General features: G+C 36.0%; 1 protein-coding gene across 11 annotated transcripts in view; it reads right to left on the bottom strand.

The window, feature by feature from the left end:
• MEF2C (myocyte enhancer factor 2C) overlaps positions 1–26,432 on the bottom strand; it is a 160,954-nt gene that overhangs the window by 91,698 nt on the left and 42,824 nt on the right. For 8 of the 11 annotated variants that reach the window (XM_046000028.1, XM_046000024.1, XM_046000022.1 and 5 more), the window contains exon 2: positions 10,411–10,603. In XM_046000028.1, the coding sequence (XP_045855984.1) occupies positions 10,411–10,464 (54 nt within the window). In that variant the 5' untranslated portion in view covers positions 10,465–10,603. Of the gene's footprint in view, positions 1–10,410; positions 10,607–12,413; positions 12,578–13,730; positions 13,747–26,432 lie in introns of those variants that run through there. The other 3 variants (XM_046000021.1, XM_046000019.1, XM_046000018.1) reach the window with 3 other exon arrangements.

The following is a 26,432-nucleotide window of genomic DNA, read 5'->3' as shown; positions in this document are numbered from 1 at the left end:
ATAATACAAAAATTGAGAAGAAGTTGGCTTCTACATTCTGACAATAAGTCAAAGCTCTTTTTGTGTGGACACTGTAGCCAATTCTGCCCTCAAGACCTCCAGCCATTCCCACTAAAGCCAGTGGGAACCACATGTATACACTAGTGGGCATGCACTAGTTCTATATTTATGGATGTTTATTTAAATTTCACAAAATGAGAAACATTTTGGTTGGTAAAAAATACAGGTCTGTTTACAGGCAGAATAAAAAAGGTGGGACTCCGACTTACACACAGGCAATGTAAATATCAAGTTCTAAAAACAGAGGACAAGTCCCGTACCATTTCCTACGGGGCAGGGAGATTAGTTTGACTACTGTGTAACAGAAAGGACATTTAATAATGAGTCTCCACGCCACATGTGTGTCTGCTCCGTTCACCCCCAATCTCGGCTCTGTTCATAAAGTTACCTTAGGAGAACTTTCCTGCCATAGTAACTGTGGGAGTACTTGCACCTTACAGGAAAGTTCCAAATAAATGAAAGAAAAGACCTTTGGAAACAGCAGCTGCTCACATCTACAAGAATAACCGAGTCCTAACTCAAAACAACTTGCAACGCATTACTAAGGGAAGCAACCATCATTTTATCTATGGGTCCCTAACACTTCTTTCCATCACTCAGAATACTGTCAGCTGAATCCTAATTGAACTGCTCAATGAATGGAGAACTTTTTACTCATATCTTGAACTCATAAAGTAATTATTAGTTTCTTTGTTTTACAATGTATCTGGGACAAATGTATCCAAGGAATTCTACTTTCAAAGTTTTAAGGTTTTCTCTCTCTCTCTCTCTCTTTTTTTTTTTGTTCCAACTAGAGTCATGATAAATATAACCCTCATGATATGAAAATATTTTATATCCATTCCTCCTTACCCCCAGCATAGATAATCTCTCAGTTTCCTCCTGGTTAAGGAAACAGAGTGACTAATGAGGGACAAGACGGACAGTTCATAGATACAATGCAGTCTCTAATCCACAGCCACGAAGTCTTCCTATGTGTTTAATGGGTTAGGGATGGAGTCAAGAGTCTGCAGCGACAATCTTTAATTGAAAAAAAGGGAAATGCCCTCTTAAATGCTCTTTTTCTTCCCCTGGCTTGTTCCTGACAGTAAGTAATGGTACAACTGTTCTAAACTATTCCTCTTCAATTTTATTTTGTTTAATTCAGTCTGTCATTAGAAAGGCTTGCGAGCTTTAGGCTTGATGATTACTCTTGGTGGGAGGAAGCAATGCCACTACAGACTTGTGTTCTAGACAAGCGCTCCTTTATACAATGACGGGGCCTGCCATCGTAAATGAAAGGCTCTTTAAAGAGCAGTGAGGGACTCTTTTAAGCAGACTGCTACCATGTGCTTGTAACCCTCCAGCATAACTTGCGAGGATGAGACAGCAGTGTGTTCGGCTGCAAAGAGGACTATTGTTCTCGTTAGCCTCAAGCAAATTGAGCCGTGTTTCGCTGCAATGTAGCAGGATTTCCAAAGGGGTTTCAAGCAGTAGTTCCTAAAACTCTGAACAGAATAAAAAGATTAAAATAGCGAATGTAGTGTGTGGAATTTAGAACTCTACCAACCCCTCACCTAAGTCATCTCCCAATCCCCCAAAATAAAACTCTTAAATTTTGTGCACTGTACACTTCTTGGGCAAAAATATTGAACAATGAGTTAGATTACAGTTAAGTAATTGAATGCATATGAATAAACCTGAGTGTTTACTCACAAACTCAGAGGGTTTGGGTTTTAAAACTTGTAGTAGCTGATTTCTGACATATCTGTCTGTAGGAGGAAAAGGAAGAAAGATGATCTACAATTATTAAACTTGCCAGGATTTAAAAGATTTCATTATAGCCCATTTTTAAGCCTAAGAGTATTCTGGATTTTAAAAAGAGAGGGCTATAATGCAGTATGTTTTTAATTTTTTATATGCGCCATTAGGTCTCCTTGGTTCGTTAAAAGGCTGATTTATGTTCTAAATTCAATCTGTGGATGCAGTCACAAAATAAATACCCTGTTTCTTTATACCTCATATACCTAAAATGTATCATTTGAATCTGAGAAGAGTGAAATAAACCAGACTAATATTTTGGGGGCAAAAACATGTTTACTAGTTTAACAAAGCCAAAATGTACCTAAGGTAAAGGTCAAAGACTACTTCATTCCCTGCTGAGCAAATGCTCAGGAAGCACATTTGTCTACGTTTCCTGTCATAACAGGAAGAGTGTAACTTCTTCCTTTCCACGATGGCTTCAGTTTTACCTCCTAACTCCAATATTTTCTCCCTCAGGGCCTTCCAAATCAATCCTCGCAAGACAGAAGGCTGTCTCCGTTGTAGTTTCCAAACAGTTGCGTTTGTTGAAATGTTATTTAAATGTTAGTGATTTCTTAAGCTAAACTGTTCCAACTTAAAATTAAAAGTCAAAATTCCAAACATTTACAGTGGTTCTCTTATTCTTATTAGTGGTTCAACTTATTTCAAAAGAAATGCAAATATATATATTCCATATTATGGAATTTCATTTACTTCAAATTAATTATGTTATTTTTCTTTTTAAACCAAAGCTATTATTCTGGAGTGAGGAGGGGGCATTGCCATACCTTCTTAAATTAGAGTCTGTGAGGATGTAAACTTTAAAAATACTATTATCATAATAATTTTTGAAGGAGCTCATTTTGAACGAATAAATTGAAATGTTACAGGAGGTCTAGACGGCAAAGGACATAGTTTTTGAAAAAATTAGCAACATGTTCTTTTAATCTACAGTTTGGAAAAACCTCTTGGTTTATGTGGTCTATTTATAATGTTAATATTTTTAGGGTTGGTCTCTCAGTAATACAATGTCACAACGTTTGTGCATTTGCAAAGCAAAAGGTGACTTGTTACAGACAGAATGGGGCGTGTGCGCATTTGCAGAGGTGGAAGATCCATTCAATGCCAACTTTCTACACAAATTCATTGAGATACAATAAATACAAGCATCAGGATTTTTCTAAATGATGGCTTTAAATGGAAATGGTATGAGATACTCAAATCAGAACTGAAACAACAACACATCTTGAAGCCCTCAAGTACATGGAGGAAACTGTTATCTTTTCCCTTGTGCAACTTTTGGCCTCTCTTAGATTCCTTATCAAAGGAAAGCCAATGAACGAGTTTGAGAGCATCTGAGACAGTACTTCTCTGCTGGTAAAGGAATAGATTTATTCAATACAAATATAAAATATCCCACATGTACGGGATGCATAGTCTCTAGGATTCAACCATATAGAGGGGAGACCATTTGTGAATTGTTTTTAAATTGCTAGGAATAGAATAGAAACGAATGACCTGATGTCATAGCTGTTAAATGTACATCTGGGCACAAAGAAAGCTACTGCTTTCTTTGATTTGGAACCTCCCAAAAGTATGTATTTTTTCCTTTTGGTTTCCTTTCTCAGTCTCTTCAATCACTAGTAATTCCAGCTCACTGAACGAAACTTTTTCCTTTGATTTTTTTTTTAAAAAAGATTTTATTTATTTATTTGACAGACAGATCACAAGTAGGCAGAGAGAGATGGGGAAGCAGGCTCCCTGCTGAGCAGAGAGCCTAATGGAATGCGGGGCTCCATCCCAGGACCCTGGGATCATGTCCTGAGCAGAAGGCAGAGGCTTTAACCCACTGAGCCACCCAGGCACCCCTTCCCTTTGGTGATTTTAAGATAAATGAAAGAATGATCTAACTTATGTGCATGGGGAACCTTTAAGTAGGCATCCACAGGATGTATCAATAGATCCTATAATTCAATTCTGAAATGTACTACTATGTGCAATATGTTACTATGATACACCATAATTTTATATATTAAAACCAAGTTTAGGAGAAGCAGTTAGCTGTTAAGAATGACACTGAGTGGGGGAAAAGGCATAATAATAATCATTATGAAGTATTTGTGGACTTTATTTTAGATTTAAATCAACACTTTTGTGATTTTTTTGAACTTTTTATTCACCTGATTTAAACCAAGGTTCCAGACATTCATTGAGAAACATGGATAACTCTCTGATAGTATCTTAAGTATAATTTCCTCTCTAATAATATATACTTACTTGGTATGCATACAAACAACTAATGATTCTGGAAATTCTGTTTGTGCAAATGACAAAAGAAAATGTATATGTCTGGATTACTCTGTTCTTTGACTCATGGTTCAGGATTCATCACAAAGTTACTTCCTGAAGCAATTTATTTGTCTTTCTAAATTATCTTGTTCCTTACATTTAAAGAGTAGGTTAGTAGGTTGTTACTCTCAAGTTTAGAACTATAATTAGCTTTTTATTTACTGGTATTCTGGATATCACCTTGAAGGAACACTATAGTAAAAATTCCCCTGAAATTTCAGCTTAAATTCTAAGAATTGCCTAAAATAGTGGAAAACGGGAGAAAGTAAGGAGTAACATTCGTTTCTTTTTAAAACAGAGTCATTTGAGGAAATAAGTAAATCTCTTTTATTCAGTTTACTTTAAAAAATATCGGATTTAGTTTAAAAACATCCATCTGTAGAAACTGTTCAGACGTTGTATCTACACTGAACATATTTCTCCAGGATTTTTTTCTGAGCCTATTTAAGGCAATTTATAAGCCGTACAGAGAAACTGACATAGGGACATAAGAAAAGAGAAAAAGTGAGAAAATTTAACAGCTACGATCTCTGAATTCTTTTTAGTCATAAGGGGATTCTCTTGTTCTATTAACAGGAGAATGCTGCTAATTGTCTTTAATTTGTGCTCCAGTTATTGCACTGATAATTACATGAAATTTTGTTTGCTGGCAAAAACCATTAGTGTGCCAGAACTGATAGAAGAGAGCTTAAGACATTTAAAAATCTTTTTCCCTTAACTTACTATATTAGACCCTGAGTTATTTGGCAAATATTTTTTCCCTTATAATTATTCAAACATTTAAATGCCTTTTTATAACAAGTCACACAAATGCATTTGGATTTACCTCTCTTATCCTTTCAAAGTGGAGAAGCTGAAAATTTAAAATAAAACCATACACGTCTAAACATGTTTATGTTAAGCAAGCCTAATTTTTATACAACTTTCTTCTTGATACAACTGACATCACAGATTTCTAAGTCTATTCTGTTTGTAAAAAGAGTCATACAAAGACAAAACTCATTAAAAAAAATCTGGCTTTTTCAGAGGCGTATTTACCGGGACCATATGAAGGAGGGTAACATTACTGCCTGATTGCTGAAGGTACTTCAGGGGTAGAAACAAAGAATGCAGATGGAGACACTGAAATTGTAGTGTTAGAATAAGCTGGAAGCTGGAAGTGATAAAAATGGTGATAAGTAGTTCAAAATAACTTGGTCAGTAGCATACATTTGAAAAATAAATCCCACAAGCATAGAGCTTCGAAAGGTACTACCTTCCCATCCTTGTCACAAGCCCTGCTCTACAAATGTTTGTGATTTTCCTTCTGGTCCTGGAGCCATCCTCTGCCATCAGCTGCTCCTGCTCCGAAAGGATTCTCTCACTCGCTGTGAGCTTCCAAAGCCTCCTTTGTGCTCCTGCTCTGCTCTGTTCCACTTTTCCTTCCAGCTCCCTGATAGCCTTTAAAGGTAAAACCCTCTTGAAATGAAGGTTCAGGTATGACTCTAGTGTGTGACACAGCACGGAAGCTGTTTTGATGGAAGTCACATGAACTTTTAACAGCTAATGCTTTAAAAAGCCTGAGTCTTAATAGGAACAGCTAATAGATACATTTATTGGGCATTTATTGTATGTTAGATGCTTTACATTTATCCCCTAATTTGATTATCCCAGTGACCTGAGGAGCTGGGTACAATTTTTTTAACCCTCACTCTACTGATGAGGGAACTGATAAGGCTCATAGGGGTTAAGGCACTCGCTGGAGGTTAATACAGCTAGTAGGTGGCAGAACTGGGACCAGAGCTAGGTTTGTATGTGTCTAAAAACCTTGCTCTTCACCATTATGTTATATATACTGGATGCAGTATGATGTAACTGGGAAAAGCAAAGACACAAAACCATGCTCTTAGCCATTATATTATACAGGATGCAGCATGACATAATTGAGAAAAGCATGTTTTGTTTTACTTTTTTAATCTGAAAGATGTGGGCTCCAAATCTTGGCTACCACCTACTATTACTATCTGACTTCAAAGCTTTGCCTGATCTGGGCCCTGCCTAGCATCTAATCTTTTCTCTCATCTCTGTAAAGTCATACATATCAGACTCAAGTTCCACGAGCTTTCCCTTGGCTCCTTAGCAAGCTCTTTCCGTTCTTAAGGAGCTCTGCAAATATTGTTCCATCTGGAATGTTGTCACCTGCCTAACTCTGACTCATGTCTTCATTCCCATCTTTCAGCATTTCCTCAGAGAGACCTTTCATCTAATCCCCAATCTAAATAAAGCACCTCTTGTTATAATTTGATAGCACTTTGATAATTTCACTCGTAGACGTTATTTACAACATTTGTATTATATATTTGCACATTTCATTTCTGTGGCATCCCACTAAGCCACAGATCCACAAAACCTGGCCCAGTACAGCTGGTTCCGTTTCTGTCAGTAAAGTTTTATTCAGACTGGCTCACAAGGTGAAAAATATCTGCTTTCTGGCCCTTTATAGGAGAAGTTTGTTGACTTCTGTGGCAGATGATAAACTGTATGAGATTTGTCTGGTTTACCCTGAATACTTAATGTCAGGCATGTTGCCATCTAATACTATTTGTTGATTTAATAAATAAATGAGCTATTCAACTATAAATGGGGTTAATAAGAATGAAATGGAATAATACATATGTAATTCTTGGTGCATGTTGCTTTTATTAAGCTTACTGAAAATTTCTTTAAGATTAATTAAAAATTTATGATTTTATTTATTTTTACATACTGGTTTAAGAAATCCATCCAGTTTAAGTGAGAAATAAGTAGTTTTCATAAACTCAGAAACTCTGGACAAATTTTGAATAAAAAGAGCTGTTAATTTTTTTCCTTCTCTTAAACTATTATATGTATACACCTGGAGTTTCTGAATTTTAGTTCTCCCTACTTCCATTATGAAAAGCAGAGGAAGGATAAAATTCAATTTAAATAGTTAGCTGCTCTGTTTTATAGCAATATTAATTCTTAATGATATTCAACTTACACATCAGCTTTATAATATTTCATTTCACACTTTTATGTCTCTCTTTCTTATTCTGTAAAAACACATCCTGTTTTCTGTGTAGCTAAATAAACACCTGCAAAGGCAGAGCAGGCTTTTACTACTCCTTAAGAAAAGATGACAGTGAACCATTGTGTGAGGTTCTATTAGGGAGTCTGCTATGGGGGAAGCTTCAAAAAGAGCAAAACAGTTACCACTTTTCTTTTCAACACCTGAACACATAGTTTAAAGGAAGCCCAGGCCAGGGGTGCCTCCGCACTTGGGATGCTTTGTTCCTGCAGATTTGTTAGTGTTGATTATAGAAGTGACCTACATCTTTCAGGCTCTCATGACTGCTCTTGTAGTAGGTGAGTGGTACACATAATAAACATGTATAAGTAAGATGGATGTTGGAGACTGTCAATAGCCATCTAAAATAATCACTGAAATACACACTAAAACATGGCAGTTTTCAATTTTACCAATTTGATTTAAGAGTATGAGTGAAGGGCCTGCTGTACCTAAAGTGTGGAGAAGACTACATAGATCCTAAATTTCTATAGAATAAAATCAAGGAATTCATCATCAGGATTAAAAAAAAAATCAAAACTGAACTGAATTTAAACAATTTTTCTTCTAAAACTATTAAGACTTCTGACATGGATGAGAGTAACAGAAATTGTAGACATAGCCACATTTAAATTAAGAAAAGATGTTCAATTGTTAGTTCAAAAGTATGTGCTAAAATTCTTGCATCTTGTGTGAATTTATGTTCCTTTATAAAGCATAATGAAAACTCCATGAATTCAACCTACAAAAATTTTCTTCTCTCTTTGTAAGCAAAAAGAAGATACAATGAATTTCATGAAACTAAAAATTACCTGGCATAATTCATATAATTTCTGACTATACTCCAAGTGGATTTTAGTTCAAATAACAGTCTAAATGGAGTCAATGGTACATGGTGTTCAATATTTCAATCTTAATTTCAAGTTGTAAGCCAGCTAAAAAATACTGTGGTTTTTATATTGACAGAATTGCTATTTTTGGCTTGACCCATAGCAATAAACAACATGTAGGAAAACAATGAAGAAATCCATCATAAATCTTTATTTATCCTTTAGCTCAATTTTCAGCCAAAAATAGTTCAAGTCATATGTACCTTAAATACAATAATTTAAATTTACAAAAATTTAAATCTAAAAAGTTTTTTTTTTTTTTTAAGATTTTATTTATTTATTTGACAGACAGAGATCACAAGCAGGCAGAGAGGCAGACAGGGAGAGAGGAGGAAGCAGGCTCCCTGCCAAGCAGAGAGCCTGATGCGGAGCTCGAACCCAGGATCCTGGGATCATGACCTGAGCTGAAGGCAGAGGCTTTAACCCACTAAGCCACCCAGGCGCCCCTAAATCTAAAAAGTTTCTTTATCTCCTAATAACATACTGGATTTGATGGCATAAAGAACAACTTCTATTCATTATAATTTACACAGGTAACAACTAAGTGTCCATCAATGGATGAACAAATAAAAAAGTGGTTACACACACACACACACACAGGAACATTATTCAGCCATAAAAAAGAGGAAATCCTACCAGTTGCAACAACATGTATGAATCTTGAAGGCATTATGCTAAGTGAGGTAAGTCAGAGAAAGAAAAGACTGTATGATCTCATTTATATGTATAATCTAAAAAACAAACTCACCAAAAGAGATAGGATTTACGATTATCAGAGGAGGAGTGTGGGAGGAAGGAGAAACAGATGAAGGTGGTCAAAAGGTACAAACTTTCAGTTACAAGATGAGTAAGTACTAAGGACGTAATGTACAACACGGTGACTATAGTTAACACCACTGTATGATATATAAGAATGTTGCTAAGAGAGTAAATCCTAGGAGTCCTTATCACAAGGAGAATTTTTTTTTTCCTTTTTCTTCTTTATTTTCTTTTTATTGTACCTATATGAGATGAAGGATGTTAGCTGAACCTACTGTGGTAATCATTTCACAATATATGTAAATCAAACCAACACAGTGTATGTGTTAAAATTATACAGTAATGTATGTCAGTTACTTCTCCATAAAACTGGAAAAAATATAAAAAAAAAAAACTTAAACCACGAATTAGTTCTAGTCTCACTTGCAGTTCCAATAAGACAGAAAGGGACAACTGGAGAGCTAGTGTCTCTATTTGGGGGACTGTCTGGTGAGGGCATATTTGAGGTTATCCTCTTAGCTTTCCCCAGAGTAAATGGGCAACAGGTAAAACATTCTTCTCTCCATGGTCAAGGAATGCCTGTTTTCCAGGTTCCATTATCCATTTGTAATGGCTGGAATCTGGCTTTACCATAATTTCTCCCATTATTTGTAATTTAACATCAGAATGCATACAAACCACCCAACTCTCCTTATATCACCTAACTAAATGCACTCTCCCCAAGAGTGAAGAAAAATAGTCAAATCACAGATATTCATGATATACATGTCTTTGCTGAATAGCGAGCATTTGGATATATAAAATCTTTAGGATAGATTAATGAGATCATACAGCATTATCAATGGAGTTGTAGAAAAAAACTGTAACATCATTTGCCTTTTTATCAAATTCATGGTTTAAAGATAATGGTGTGAATTAACTAATAGTTTTTGCCTATATGTGTATTATTATATATATAAATATATATATTATGTATATATGTTTTAAGTTACTAATATTTTGTGAGGGTGTTTGTTGTTGTCAGCGCAATGCTAAATATTTTGGATACATTTCAAAGTCTCTTTTACTGTGAATACAAGGAAAGCCGTTTTTATAAGCCTATATTCTAAACCTTTAAATGGATGATCACAAAAGGCCTCATTCCTCTGCATATAAGAATATCTTTGTTTGATGATGCATGCAGTGTAGCAATGTTATGCTTATTAACTCTTAATCATTAAGGTATTCGTATTACAGAAATACAATTCCCATTCAAAATTTATGTTGAAATAAAAAGTGAACAATCATTAATATGTAAACTATTTGTCTAACAGACAAGGTGATTTTTCCCCCCTTTACATATGATAGAATATTAGCATTTAAAGTGGCCACATTTAATTCACTGAAACTTCTCTTAATGGATGTTTCTAAGTTCAAATGTTTTCAGTATCTTTAAATACCTGGGGAAAATGTAATAAATCGTCCATGTAAATGATGATACAGGAAAAAGTTTACCCCACTCACCTGTCTGTTACGTTCATCCATAATCCTCGTAATCTGAATCTTTTTTCTCCCCATAGTCCCCGTTTTTCTTCTCTCTCTCGTCCCTGAAATTATGTATTTTTTCCTTCCTTTTCTTTCTCTTTCCTGTTTCCTCCAAACAAATCTCCTTCTTCAGCACTTGCACTGCTCAGTTCCCAAATTCCTGCATTCGTTCCTGCTGGAAGAAAGAGAAAAATTAAATACCACTTTAACAGAAAGGCGGTTTCATAAGAGCGATCCTATTCTAATTTAAAAAGAGAACTATATGAAAGTAAGCCAATCAAATGAATGAAAATAAGTACTAAAAGCACATGGTCTATCCCATGTAGGAGGATATCAAAAAGGAACGGTTTGTTTTTATAATTAAAATAATCTCATAAGTAATTTAACAAGTCATTTAAATGACAAAAACTATACTTCAAAGCCCAACACTTGAAATGTATCTTTTGCAATGAGTTCCTTAATATTTTTTAATGAAATTAGGTGACTATTTTCACCCTTCCATTATGAAAAATTACCTAAATCAGAGAGTTAATGAACCTTTATGTACCTGTGTATGCTAAGTAGGGCAGCTAATTCATTTCTGAAGGGAAAACAATCTCGTGTTTTGACAGCAGAGGTGATAACGTCCCCTCGTTATGCAAATAGGATGGACTATTATGAAAGCGCTATTTGATATATGTAAATGTCAACTAATTTAAATCTAAATCCTTTAATCTTATTTTTAAAAAGTCACTGCTATGAGAACACTGTAAAAATAATACGGGATATTTAATCTTACATAATAAGCAGCTATCAGCAGTGAGATCTCCTTTTCCTCTTGAAAGCCCTTAAGCTATATCTTGAATACAAGGATCAAAAAAGATAATCATTCACAGAAAAGAAATAGTGCAAAAAATTAGAGTATTACTCCATTTATAATGATACTTTTTTTATAACTGCACTTTTTATAATAAGCCATCAGTTCTCTAAATTTAAATATTTTAAAAAGACATATCATATATCTTTGGGGAGTAACATACAAAATTACAGAAGCCCAGTATTATATACTAGATACCTTTAGGTCATGAATTAAAATTAAAGAAATGATCATCAATAATATAAAATAAACCTAGAGAACCCGAGTATTAAAAGTATATATTTTACTTTGTTTTAAATTACATCTGAAAACATTTGAACATAATGAAAATGAATTGCCGTGAAATGTGGAAGTTAACAAGAAAGCATTCCACATTGGATTCTTCATTTGCAAGCAACCGCTTCAATTATTCTATCCAGTTTTATGTCAAAGAATGCAACTACTTTATACATTGCTCAGAATTTCCCTGTTTTAGCTGGTGTCTGATGAGGGACCTGAGAAATTCCCACATGTATTATGTAATGCTAAGCCAATGTCCTGGCTATTTAATAGATTATTTGGCTCTAATTCAAAGTTATTCGAACAGGAAAGCTGTTACACACTTGGTCTGATCATCTGCTGTCTTTTGATTTCTTTAATTTAATTTCTAAATTCTTTATCACCTTGAGTAAATTTCTTTAAATTAAAATTTTCTGTGATTATCTAATTGCACAGCTATTATGATATAATTAGTTCTGGTGGACTAAGCGCTGCTTAAATACTAAGACCATCCATTCTCTTTTGCCCAATGCCTTTCTATGAAACTGCAGATCAGTTGTGCCCTTGGGAATACTATATATGTTGAGTAACATCATGACCACACAGTGCTCATCAAAAATTACTACTCCAGCGGCAATTTTAAATGTTGGAAGTAGTTCAAAAGTTTTAAATAACACACATTTGACAAATACACATGAAAAAATTAGGTATAATAAGACGTTAAAATCACATTAAAATATGAAACCTTCACAAAGCACAGTTGCATTATATATTCACTGTTGCCACACACTGTCCATCTATTTATTTTTAGAAACCGCCTTAAATATCACTCAACTGGGCAACTTTCCTGTGTTTCCTATAGTCTTACCTTAGAAGCAAGCGGCCCCGTTAGAATGGCATTTCCCATGCATGTGCAAGACCCCACAGAGACAGACAGGCTTCCTCTATCACAAAAAAGCCAACCCATGAGTCCACAAACGCATATGGGACAATTTCCTTTCTTTTCATTTGGCTGAGGCCGGTGGCACTATCGGCTTACAGGACTATGCCTGCCTAAGCGCTTATTCACTTTAAGGTGGAAGGTCAGGGTGAACAGATTAGAGTGTGGTGACAAGGCGGGGAAGACAAGAACTTCGACAGATACTGGTTTCAAAATACAAATAACCAAACAAGCAGAGAAGCATCCCTCGAGAAAAGTCTCTTCAGAAAGGCAGAGAACTCATGAGCCAAACTTAGAAGAGTTCCTACACCTCACCACCCCGTATTTCACAACTTTGAAAGGAGAAACACTTTTTAAAAAGAGCAGAGCAAGGATTTTTTTTTTTTTTTTAATTCTTAAAGAAAAAAGGATGGGAAATATTTTGCCGGAAAAAATTTGTATGCGTATATCAAATATATATATAATATAGTCGGTGAAAATACCATTCGATGTATTTTCCTTCTTGAAATATGCAAGCTAATGTAAAGAGAAACAAGTTTAAATTTCAGTAAAATTAAAATATTTTCTTGTTTTCCATAAAAATGAATATTTCTTGAAGTGTTGCCTTCTGAGCATTTTTAAAATGCAAAACTTGATATTATTATGTACATATGCAGACTACTACGCGGTGATGATACGATTTTTTTCATGAAGTAAAATATGTCACAAAACGTGCCTTAGAACATTTGATTATGGATCACCACATTTCAAGGCTGTCAGTAAAAACTCAAAGAGTTAGGAAGGTCAATCATAGCTCAGTAGTTGTTTTCTTGGCATAACTACTTCTCTAAGCTGATCTTTATGCCAAAATTATATTGTAAGGTCAGTTTCAAGTATTAATTTGTAGGAGGCCTAGAAAAGCTGAAAAGGAGATTAAAAAACTTCAGTAGTTTTTAAAATTGTTTTGTATGTACATGAAGAAAAGAATAGGTAAACTACATGTAGTAGAATTTCAAGTTATGCTGAGAACTTTCATTATGTACAATCAACCATAAGCTTAAAATAATTCCAGCAGCCTTGCCACTACTTCTTTCCACATGAAAGCAGCATTCTTGGAAAATGACAGAGCTACACAGAAACAATCAGTAATTAAAAAAAGAAAAAGAAATGCTCTACCACAGTTACACTCTATAGAGCTACAGTCTTCTGCATTTTTTTTTCTTTTTGTCAACCTAAATATAAGAAAAATAAAATCAGGCTGCTTACTAAAAAGGGGAACTTCATTATGGCAGGCTTCTGTTCACTTTGAGTTTGGCATAAGCAGACAGATGAAGGCAAAGTGGTTTTGAGACCCAAGTTGAGAAGAATTTCTTGTGGACAGATGCTAAAGATCCTTCTCCTACCCCAGCTCTCTCTTTACAAACAAGTTCCCTTGAGTGACACACACCTCCTCCCCCCTTCCCTGCCTCACTCTTTCTTGCTCCCTTCCTTTCTCTCTCTCCCTCCCTCCCTCCCACAAATCCCTCCCCGTAACACAGAAGAATCTTGACAGAATGGCAGGAAACACGCACAGACTGGTCAGGGAAGGATATGATGTCAGCAACCACGAACAATAAAAGGTGTAAAGGTGCTTCCTTCCCTAAACTGTTCCAGAAGTGTAAAATGGGAACCAAAACTCTTCACTTCCTTCTCTGAGCAGAACTGTCTGAGTGTGCTGTGCTGCACACCATACACAGAGAGGCCTTTGAGAGGTTCAGATAAGGGACAATGACAGAAATCCAGACATGGGGACACAATTTTTTATTTCTATTTTTAAAACACCTAAGAAAAATCCATTTGAGTTCTAGGTTAATATTTTGTTACGATTTCTTTAAGAAATAATAGGAAGACAAACAAGTTCCCTTTGGTGAAGTAGGAGATATATCACAATTACCTTTATCATGCCTCACAGAAATCATCTGACATAGCTAACGCAGCCATATAATCTTAATTTACCCTTTCGGGCAAAGGAAGAATTCTATACAGGCAAGAGCCAATTGGATAAATTTTATTTTTAGTAAAAAAAAAAAAAAAAAAAAAAAGAATTACAAAAACTGTTCCCCAAAAATGTATCAGTGTTTGTAAGACACATTGGTTACATCTTTGTACCCATAGTTTAAAAAAAGATACAGTGGGTGGGGAGCATAGATGCCTATGTTATTGAAGGTCTCAAAGTTCTTTTAAAAAAATTCAGAGTAAGAACTAAAGAAACTAACAAAAACTTTCAGGATGTAGTGAAACTATTTATTTCAATCTCATCACTATTAGGTTCCTTCTAACATGGAAATGGCAGTCTACCATAAGGTTTCTGTAGGAAGAAAACCACATATCAAGTGGATCTGAGTCATCTTCAGATTTCAATCATCTTCCCACAACACTTTGATTTAGAAATTAAACACAACCTTCAGTTATGTGTTTTGATCATAGAGTGAGACTGCCATGCCACATTAAAAGATGTGGGAAGAAATTAATTCTCTTCTGCTAAACTTATCTTCGCAAAGCATGTATTTTGCTACGATAAGCACAATGCAGTTGCTTAAATAAAAACAGCCCATGAATGATGATAAAACATTAAAATATGTGATGTCAATTTGCAAAGAAAGATTTCTGGTTTTCTTTTACTCATATTAGCAAATAACTTCTTCACTGATTCACATTTTGACAACACTAGCATCTTCATATAATGTTTTAAAAAAACTCAAGGCTCAAAACCAAGCATACTATATCACATAGAAAATTATACTGTTAAGTAAATACAAACTGGATTCTTCGTAAGGTACAAAAACGATCTTAAGCCCAGTTGCTGCAAGCTTGGTATTACTAACTCAGATAATTAAATGATTCAATATTATTTTAAGTGGAAAACTCGGCTCATTCTGGTACATCTAGATACATTTAACTTTCTACCTCACGACCTATTTGAAAGACATATGAGACATGTAATTATATTTTGGTTGAAAGGAACAAGTAGAACTTTTACTTTTTTTTGCTTAAGAGGTATTTTGAACTTCAAAAGATATAATTATTATTATTCTTATTATTACTCAACTACGTGATGTCTTACAAATTGGGGAATATTTCCTTGGCCCTGAAAGTCATTCTTCCACTTCCCTTTAAGTTTATGATGTTCTATATAACATGTTATATTACCCTAACTATGAATGCAAGCTAGTTCGTTTTAGATATAGAGCCAAAACTAACCCTCCTAAAGATAATAAAAAAACAACCATTATTTACCACTGGATAAGTACCATCATGCCAAACACAAAGTTATTTTCTCAATTTATTTCAATTTAGTGTCAATATGATGGATTTTTGAGTTATCTTCAAGTCTCTGTAACATAGTATCACACAAGTAATAATGTCATTTGTCCATTCCTCACACATGTCATGCTCCTTCCTACCACAGGGCCTTTGCATGTGCAATTCCTTCTACCTGGAATGCTCCTCCTTCCCCTCTGTGCCTCCTTAACTTCTTCCTTTCCTTTCCATCTCAGCTCTAATTTCACCTCCTCAGGAAGCACTCCATCTTTTCATGGCTGCAACAAATCCCCCATGAGGACTCATAGCACCATGTCTTCCTTTGCAGCACTTGTCATAATTGAAATTGCCTGTCTTCTTCAGCATCTGTGAGCCAACTCTGTTTGTCTTGCTTTCATATTCCCACTTTCGTATTCCCAGTATCTAATCCACTGCCAGGCCTATAGTAGGAGCTAATAACTTAGTTGATTAATGATTTTAAGATTTTCACCTCTCAGGTGTATATTTTCTTCAGCTGTTATTTTTAATGACTACTCTTGAGAACATTTTCTTACATATAGAAGCCAGCTGATAACCTCACTTAATCTTTTGTCATATTTATATAACATCTCATATATGGAAGAAGAGTAATTTATACTGAGGAGTGGAAGTAGAAAGAATTTTCGAGTTAGGAAGCTCAGGTCTGGACTTCAGCTTGTTGTTGCCTACAATGAATTGGGAACAAACTTTTTTAAAAAAGATTTTATCTATTTATTTAACAGAGAGAGAGAGAGAGAGAGCACAAGTAGGGTGAGGTGGGAAAGGGAGAAGTATGCTCCCTGCCTGGTGCTGGGCTCGATCCCAGGACCCTGGGATCATGACCTGAGCTGAAGGCAGATGCTTAACCAACTGAGCCACCCAGGCCCCCAGACTTTTCTTTTTTAAGATTTATTTATTTATTTATTTATTTGAGAGACAGAGAGAAAGCGCGCACGCAAGCATGATTGGGGGAAGGACAGAAGGAGAGGAAAAGAATCTCAAGCAGACTTCCTGCTGAGCATGGAGCCCAACATGGGGCTTGATCCCATGACCCTGAGATCAAGACCTGAGCAGGATTAAGAGTAGGATACTTAACCGAGTGAGCCATCCAGGAACGCCAGGAACAAACTTCCTGGTGTGCAGGGGATGGCTATGGTCATTCAAGGTGGTGTTATATATGAAGTGGGTCCATAGCAGTACTGGGAACATGACCTACTACTTGTAAGACTGCTTCAGTTTTGAGACATGAAATAAAAACTATCTTATACCATGAGGCTACCAAGTGAATCATTGTCCTTATATATACCATGAAGACTTGACTTTGCAAAGCTAATGATGAGCAAGTTCTAACAGGTAATGCTTCATTTATTCGTTAACAATAATCATTACATGAAGGAAAAATTTACAGTGTTATAAAAATTAAGAAGTTTCTCTTAAGTATCAGTCATGGAAGAGCTTCAGGCTGCAAAAGTAGAAATAACTAGGGAAATATATCAATTTTCCCAATGACCACGGCTGCTGAAAACTCTACATTAATGCTTCTAGTCCTACTTTAATATCTTTCCCCAAGGACAAAAGGAGATGAAATGTATGTCAGAAAAATAATAAGGCTAAAAAGGAACTCGTTTTGAAAAACTCTGCAATTAATTTAATAAGTGGGCCTAACCTGCTATTATCACTGACATAAATCGTTTTATTTACACAGTTCTAGAAATTAAGAGGCACCTACCTTTAAACAACTGTGCTGCCTTATAAACAATTTACTAAACACGGGGGAAGAACAGCTTCCCGGTCATGGTTTTCCATGGTATATTTTGTCTTGAACATTTTTTTCACAAGGCAGCTTAAACAGCATTCTCCATTCCCCATGCCAAAATGAACTCCAAATGGTCTAAATATGTCCAGAGCCTTGTGTTATTGAACCACACCGCAGTTTTTTTTGTCTTTCCTCATCATATTAAGTAATTAATCCGGGGTTCTACCATGCCTTTGTTTTCCCGATTTTTCACAACAGTGCAGTCACCACGTTTTCTTTCCAAGGCCACTTTGTGACGTGGCAGAGCTTACCACAAAGGTAAATCGGGCACTGTCTCATCACAGAGCAAGAGCCTCTAGTTAGCATCACAGATTGTGTTCTGTTCCCCAGCTGTAACCTCTCTGTAAAGAATATGCAGCTGGATTTTTTGTTGTTGTTGTTGTTGTTGCTGTTATTGAACAAAGCAAGTAAGGCACTATACAACACCAGTATCAGTGAAACAGAATTGTCAGCCCTCAAACCAAGCCAGGCTTGAAAGGGGAGATGCTGCTGTTCCATATCATCATCTTATTACAACAAAATCTGAATTCCCAGACATCTCATAATCATGTCAGAAAAAATTTTTATGTTCATTGTTTTCTCAAGCCTTCATGTATGATATTTCATGATTCAAATGGGAATATTCTATAAATTTCTTTCTCAAAAACCTGTATACACTGGGCACAGTTTTTAGCCTTACTGATACATTGGTGTGTGTGTATGGGTGTGTGCAGAGAGAACATTTTCCTGCGAAGCTGCAGCAAATGGAAAGACCACATTTTAGTCTTTCATGATGTGATGATAAAACAGGAAGACTATGTTTTAAGACACCTGAGTAGTCATGAGTATTATCACTGGTACGTAATCACAGTATTACTAAGATTGTGATATGAATGGTCGAAAGGACATTCTAAGTAAAGGCTTTGTTTTTATTCTGTATTCAAATAATACATTAAACAATTGAAAATTATGTCCCTGAAAATAATTTGCCTCTGTTGTTATTTATTTTCCCTCTTTATTTAATATTTAAAGATGGGCTTTAAATGCAAAGACATACCACTGTCTTCCTGCCAATGTTTTTGTTATACATTAAGAAGAATATGCATCATAAATCACCCACTATTTATACTGAATGTCATTTACTTTTGTCTGTAGTTGAACTTCAGAATTTTAGAAAGTTTACACAAAAGCCTTCCATCTGATATACATAATATTCAAAATGCTGTAATAATGTCTCTCAAATATAGATATTTGATATTGCTGTTACATGTGGCTCAACATGGAAACCAGTGATTCATCAATTTTTCTATTCTCTTCATCTCTTTTACAGCATCCTAATCAACCTAATTAAGGCTTTGTTCATCTGAAACCTCTGATGACAATTTGTTTAACTCTATCCCACTGTGGTCTTCTTATAAGGAGAATTAAATCTGATCTTCTGACAGCAATCATTAAATGATCCCAACTGGCCCCAATTAAGCCACATGGCTCACGGGCTTCCATACAGTCAAGTGCCAAGTTCTCTGCTTCATTTGCACATCATTCTTTACCTTGGTTTATTTTCTTAAATCCAATTAAGTATGTGTCTTATCAAGTGGAACTAAATTTCCTTGTGTACACTAGCTCAAGACACAGTGCATCCGCTGACTTTGCAGTCACACTCAAGTGTCACACAGGTTCCTAAAGCCATGCTCTCTAGCCGTAGTACTATTAACGAAAAACAACACAAAACAAAAAACAACCAACAACCTACCTTAGATTTACTTACTCACGCTGAAATTGACCTATCCACCTTCTCAAAATAATACGTATATTCAAACACTTCTGGCTAACATAAATCAATAATAACTTTCCATTTGGCTTATTTACAGTGATCTTTTAGTGGATTTAGTATCTGCATTTAGTAGGGTTTAATACTCTTATTTTTAACATTTAAATTATCTCTGAGACCTTCTAAAGGAGCAGTACCAAAGTAAGACTTCTGAAGTTAACCTTTCCTACCCTTAATTTCTGCTCTAATTTTTTCACATATGCTCAATTGTAAGTTCTGTAATGATGTTCGCAGGCCTTCCTATGAATGCAGGTAGCCTCAGGATTTAGAGCTCATTGATTGTGTGCTACTCCAGGGAAACGGCTGATTAAAAACAGCCTCATGAGGAGGAGTAGCTCCTGTTCACATCTGGCTCATCTTATTCTAAACTCTAATACCTGTATGGAAATTTGACCCCTAGCTTTGGCTTCGGAGAACCGCACTTCGCAGAGTCCTTTACCTTCGATGTCAGGCCAGAAACACAATTAAATTCATCTCAATGTGACTGGAGTTTGACACAGTTTCTGAAGGCCTTAATCAATTATCCTGACTACTTTTTTGAGAATATAAACAAATGTGCTGTATTTTTACATCTATTCTAATCATAGCTCTCACTGATCATCTGTTGGTATCCATGCAGGCTATCTGTCACAGTTCTCAGAGCAGATGGATTAGAACATATCTGTTCATCCTAATCATATATTAAAAACTGACATTATGATAGAAAACTGAAATGGATGCTATGCCCCTTATTGGACATTAACCTTGATGGAACATGTAATTCTTTTCATTTCTTGACCAACAGATGTAAATACAAAGAAAAAAGAAAATGTAATAGAATCTTTCACATACTGACATTTGGAAACACCTAGAAAAAGTGGTACGTGCCTTTTCTTTATGACAGCTAAATAGATAGCCATCCACTCAATAAACACCCGTTCTTCTCTGCAGAAGAATTCAAAATATTTTTTATAAAATGCTGATTATTTAGAAACCACTAAAAGCCTCACAACTGATTGATTTTTAAAAATGTATAATAACTACACTAAAAACTACACTAAAATTTCAGCAAAGCAAAACAGATGCTAGGGTGTTGTATTATGAAATATTTCTCACTGTATTATAGTAATCGCCAATAAGGTTTGATGTTAATTTTAGAGCATGCTTCTGCTAAAAAGGGCAAACCCTGCAACAGATTTAGTACAAAGAAGCTGAAAATATCCTGTGGAAAAAAAAAATCTGTAGTGAAATCAGCCAGCCCAAATCCTGCCATTACTCAGCACTGCAGTGACGTGCAGATGTTTGTAGTGGTTTGAGAAGCCAGCAGGGGTGGAAACTCTACGTACTCGACTTCAACATGATTGCAATTGAACCTCATCAAAGTAAGAGCTCATAATTTGTCACAGAAAACAGCCAATTAACATATGTTAGAAAAAGGCTTCATAAAGATAATATATGATTAAAGACCCAGCGCAGCTGCTGAAAATCAAAACTATGCATTTAAAAAAGAAATCTCAGCCTGAGCTTCCGTATGGTTAAACTGATAATGGCTACTATGATTTTTTTTTTTTTAAGTAGAAAAAAATAATTACAGTGCTTCTCATAAGTTTGGGGTTATGGCAAGGGAGAACTGGGCACTGTGGTATTATTTACTATGCCTTACTTAGTTCTATAAATAGTTGAAGCCCTTGCCAAAAACTCTGTAGTTACTTTGTTATAGTGCTATTTTAAAACACAGACCTTCATTGTGAGCTAAATGGCCTTCAGGACGCACTTTGTAGTTAGAGCAATCCTCTCAAAACTATATCCTCCCTTTATCTGTGCAAAACTCCAGGGCAAGAGGAGTCTACACAACAGCCCTGCTCGCTGTAAAACACACTAGGGCTGTGTAACACACGGTTTTAACGCTTCGGAACTTTTGTCAGAGTCGCTGGTCAGGAATGCTGTCGGTTAAAGGTGAGAAATGAGACGCTGGCGGACGTATGCAGTACCGATCTCCTAGCACGATCGCGTCCTACCTGCTACAGCTCTGGAGCAGGTGAACTACATGCAACTGTATGTACGTGGTGCGTCCTCGTCAGAGATCTAAACTAAATTTCAACTTGGACCGTGGGGGCAGATCAAATCCTGGCGACACTGATGTCATCGGAGACTGTGAGCCAAGTTCATGATGCTTAATCTTACAGAGACAACAATGAAAAAGTCTGATCTTGAGTTACAGAGACATAAAGGTGTCAAGCATGATGCGAGGTACCTGGGACACCACTGTGAACAAAACAAAGTAGGTCTTGGTGTTCCCCGAAACTGCATTTTGAAGGGAGAGAGAGGCAATAAACAAGTGTGCTAATATGATGATTAGAGATAGAGAAGGGCTAGAAACAAAATGCCACAATAGAACAGGCAAGGAGGTGCAGGAGCAGGAAAGGGCAGAAGTGGGCAGTGCTGTTAGGGAAGATGACAGCTGAGAAGACGACATCCGAGGACAGACCTAAAACACGGATGGAGCCAGGTAGTATTTGGAAGATGACGACTCCAGCCTGAATATTCTATGAATACTCTGCCTGTCACGGTTGCTGCAAATGGCTAATCCATCGTTTCCCAAACCTCAATGTCTTCATCTACAGAATGGAATAATAACATTTCTATTCTTTGAGGAGGTTTGAGGCTCAAATAAAAAACAGTACTCTGTTTATAGAAATTCAACTGGGTGCAATTCAATTTCATAAATTAATTGTGTAAACTTGTTCACTTCAATATTGTGTAAGTTCATAAAAATTATAAATACTTTGAAGCACGGATAATAGAGTATAATGCAAAAAGTTTCTAAACTGATATGAATTGAATCCAAAGGTGTGTCTTCCCTTGAAACATGGACATTTCATTAAATCAGTGTCCACTGACTGAAATAGTTCTTGGGCATAGAAATTCCTTTTCCAGTGTTAAATATACATAGCACTATGAACAATCTGACAAATACAATGTAAAACTTTTTCAAATGTGAAATATACATTTACATATTTTATATTATACCTTCTTTCTTTTAGAAACAAACAATCTTACAACATTACTAATGTACCTGAGTCACGGGGGTAGGTTGATTTATTTCCTCTCTCACAGGACCCAACTCCCAAGCAATCAGCACAGTTTTGATTAAGATCTCAGCGATATTTGAAAATCCCAGTGTCTCACTGTATGGGAAATGTTCACATATCTTTGGACATACCCATCTAATGAGAGTAAGCTATGTAGCCTCAAGCCAAACAGATTAATTTCCAACTTGGAATGAATAGACAAATTGAATCATCTAGTATTTTTAAAATTAAAGCATTTTTAAGAGCAAAAATACAAAATTTAAGGATTGTGACTGCTAATAAATAAGAATTTAGAGCAAAAGGCAATAGACACTTTTAATTTCAAATAGTAATGTCTAATGAAAAACCAGTATTTTAAGTAAGGAGAGGGGTCAAAATTTCCTATGCAACTAAACTTTATTTAAGAAATAATGGGTATACGGGGCGCCTGGGTGGCTCAGTGGGTTAAGCCGCTGCCTTCGGCTCAGGTCATGATCTCAGGGTCCTGGGATCGAGTCCCGCATCGGGCTCTCTGCTCAGCAGGGAGCCTGCTTCCTCCTCTCTCTCTGCCTGCCTCTCTGCCTGATTGTGATTTCTCTCTGTCAAATACATAAATAAAATCTTTTAAAAAAAAAAAAGAAAGAAATAATGGGTATACACTTTCAGTTCTCCCTCCCCTGTGATTTCTGGGGGGGTGGGTAGCAGCATAAATTTGATCCTTTACTGCACTAATTTCTTTGTATTTCCTACTTGGTGAACATAATTTATAAGTTTTAAAATAGGGTAACTTGTATAATGTACCATGAAGCCTAAATTAACATTGATCTATTTTCATTTATAGTTGATCTAATGCCTCAAAAAAGAATCAGAAATTTGAAAAGTTTTTTTAATCAAAATGGTCTAATAAAAATCAGCGTAGTGTTTGATTCTATTCTCAATGTTAACCAATATTTCACACTGCATACTCATCTTCCTTTCTATCTTATAAAATGACCTTTGGAGAACACTCACCTCCCCCTCCAAAACCCAGCCATAATTGCATGCAAAGCAGGCATGTAAATTTGAGCTGCTTCTCTCTCTTCATAGCCTTCCCCACTTCATTTATTCATTTCATCACCTTCCTTTATCTCTTTTTCCACATGTTTAAAACTGAGGGGATATGGAAAGTGAAACTGTCAAAGAGCTAGGAATAGAGGTGTTCTCAGATGAACAGAATGTTTCCTCCGTACACCCGGGCAGGGTAAGTGTGCTGCAGAGGGCCGGCCGTGTGCCTGGGGTAAGCTAAGTCGGTTCCTGTGCTGGAGGCCTGGCAGGAGGCTCCTTATCTCAGCATGTCTACACATTCTGTCCCAGGCTATTTTCAAGGATAGCTCAAGTCATCTTTGGCAGATACTAATACATGGAAAGGATTACAGTACTTCCCCTGTAAAACAGACCATGCTACCACAGATCAGTTGTTTATTGAAATGAGGTTTTTTAATCCTGAATCTCTAAAAGCTAGGATCTAAAAGAAAGCACCCATCAGTGGAAGCAAGCCCACGACTCTCCTCAGAAGCCCCAGCATGGATTCCAAAGGTCAGTAGTTCTTAAGGATTATAACAAGCTATTCTTTAAAAAAAAAAAAAAAGGTCAGGAAATTTTTTAAAAATGAAGAGAGAAGTTTCTTTGGTGCAGGACTTTTCATATTCTTCAGTGTGCTAGATGGCAGAATCTGTATACCCAGAATATGTTTTGGGAAATGCTAGCTTTATAGAAAGGAATCTTCCCTCTGACTGCAGAACACACTGCGCTGCTGAACCAACATCCTGCTCAGTGCCTGGCTCAAGGAGAACATAAAAGGATTGTTGAGTAATTGATAAAACGATGGAAAACTATTCTTTAGTTTTACGAAGAACAAATGATAAAAAGTGCAGAAAACTGTTCTTTTAAAAATACTAAGAAAATATTGAGCAATTAGTGCAATATATTTCCAAAGCACCAAGAAGTGGTAGAGTATAGTGAAAAGAAAGCTCTATTTGTAATCAGATTCTTGGAGGGGTTTGACTACACATGAGCTGCTTGTCTTTGGGCCAGTCAACGGCTTTGAGTCTCATTTTCCTCAGATACATAAAGGGAACTAGGTTCAATTTCTAAAGACCCTTTTTAAGTCCCCAAATGGTAGAAATTTGGTGAAGGTGTAAGACAAAGTGACGTCAAAAAATAGAGAAAAAATAAACTGACAAAGATGTTAAATTGCCTAGGAAAATAGAATTGTTTTTTCCATACTTTTGGCTTTAAAATGTTGGTTCACCTCAAGCAATATAAACAACTAAGACAAACGTTACATTATGCACTTTGACCCACTAATCATATTTAGAAATTTAATAAATAACTATGAATTATAAAATACTTCCTATAGCACCAAAAGCTTTGCAAATACTAACTCCAATCCTCACAGTAGCCTATGAGGGAGGCTATTTTAATCATTTCTATTGTACAAAATAAAAAACCTGGAAGACAGAGAGGTTAAGTTACTTGCCCAGGGTCACACAGCTCCTGTTAGGCTGTAAGTAATTATAGACTATATAAATCTGGTCCCAGACTCGTACTTGAACCACATACTCTGCTAATGCAGCAAGGTACTATTTACAAGAGTGCTTTCAAGTTAAAATTCTGTGCAGAAAATGGGATGTTCAGAGCATTTTAGAGGAATCTAAGAGTACTTTTAAAATAAGTGTTCTTGGGGCGCTTAGGTGGCTCAGTGAGTTAAAGCCTCTGCCTTCGACTCAGGTCGTGATCTCAGTGTCCTGGGCCCGGCTCTCTGCTTAGCAGGGAGCCTGCTTCCTCCTCTCTCTGCCTGCCTCTCTGCCTCCTTGTGATCTGTCAAATAAATAAATAAAATCTTAAAAAAAAAAAATTAGTGTTCTTTAGGGGCACCTGGGTGGCTCATTCGGTTAGGTATCTGCCTTTGGTTCAGGTCATGATCCTAGGGTTCTTGGATTGAGTCCCACCTCAGGCTCCTTGCTCATCAGGGAGGCTGCTTCTCTCTCTCCTTCTCGCTCATGCTCTCTCTTAATACCTCTATCTCTCTCTCTCTTTCAAAAAAATAAATAAAATCTTTATTAAAAAAAAGTCAGTGTTCTGTTACGCTGAAAATAAACAAACAAAAAAAAATTAAAGAATATTAGCCATGGCAAAAAAAAAAAAAAAAAAGTCAGTATTCTTTAATTCACCTAACATTTTCTTATTCTTTTTTTTTTTAAACATTTTCTTATTCTTGATGGCAAAAAATAACTCCCTGTGCCAAGTAGGGGAAAAGAATGTCACTTGAGTTACTTAGTTGTTATTAGCATATCATCTGCATCAGTAGTTTCCTCCTCCCCTTTTCTACAAATGAATGTGGTTGCTCACAAGGGAAACCAGGTGAATGCCTATGAATAAGTATATATACATCATGAGTCCTGGGCAAAAACATGAAGATGGGTGTCTTCCTGTGGATGGGTCAGGAGAATCAACTTCATTCATTATTAAGACGAGTATTACAGATACCTTGTCATCAGGCTTACGGCAGTCATCTTGCTCTCCTTTGGAGTACCTTGGGTAGGTTTCAAACCCAGATCCAATTCATTCTGACATTACCTTGGTCGTTATAACCCCTATTCCCTTTTCTGCCCTCCTCTGGTTCTTCCAACTCTTTATGCTCCTCCTTCATTTCTTCAAATTATGGTCTACTACGATACTCTTTTCTATGCAGTGCAGTTTCCACTTCAGAATTTTATACATTTACCTACTTCTTTAGAATGCTTTGTGTTTGAGACCTCTGGCTGTAACGATGCAATTCACACTCTTTAAATATATTACTTCAGAAGTAATTTTATGTATATCAGCTTTATAAGACACACACCTAATAAAATATACTATTAATTGTATAAAAACAGTTGACATAATTGGCAATATATTTATAATTGTTGAAGAAAAATCACACACTTTGGTGT

The sequence above is a fragment of the Meles meles genome, chromosome 3, assembly GCF_922984935.1.
Source record: "Meles meles chromosome 3, mMelMel3.1 paternal haplotype, whole genome shotgun sequence".
Classification (NCBI taxonomy): Eukaryota; Metazoa; Chordata; class Mammalia; order Carnivora; family Mustelidae; genus Meles; species Meles meles.
This window is presented reverse-complemented; position numbering and strand designations above follow the sequence as displayed.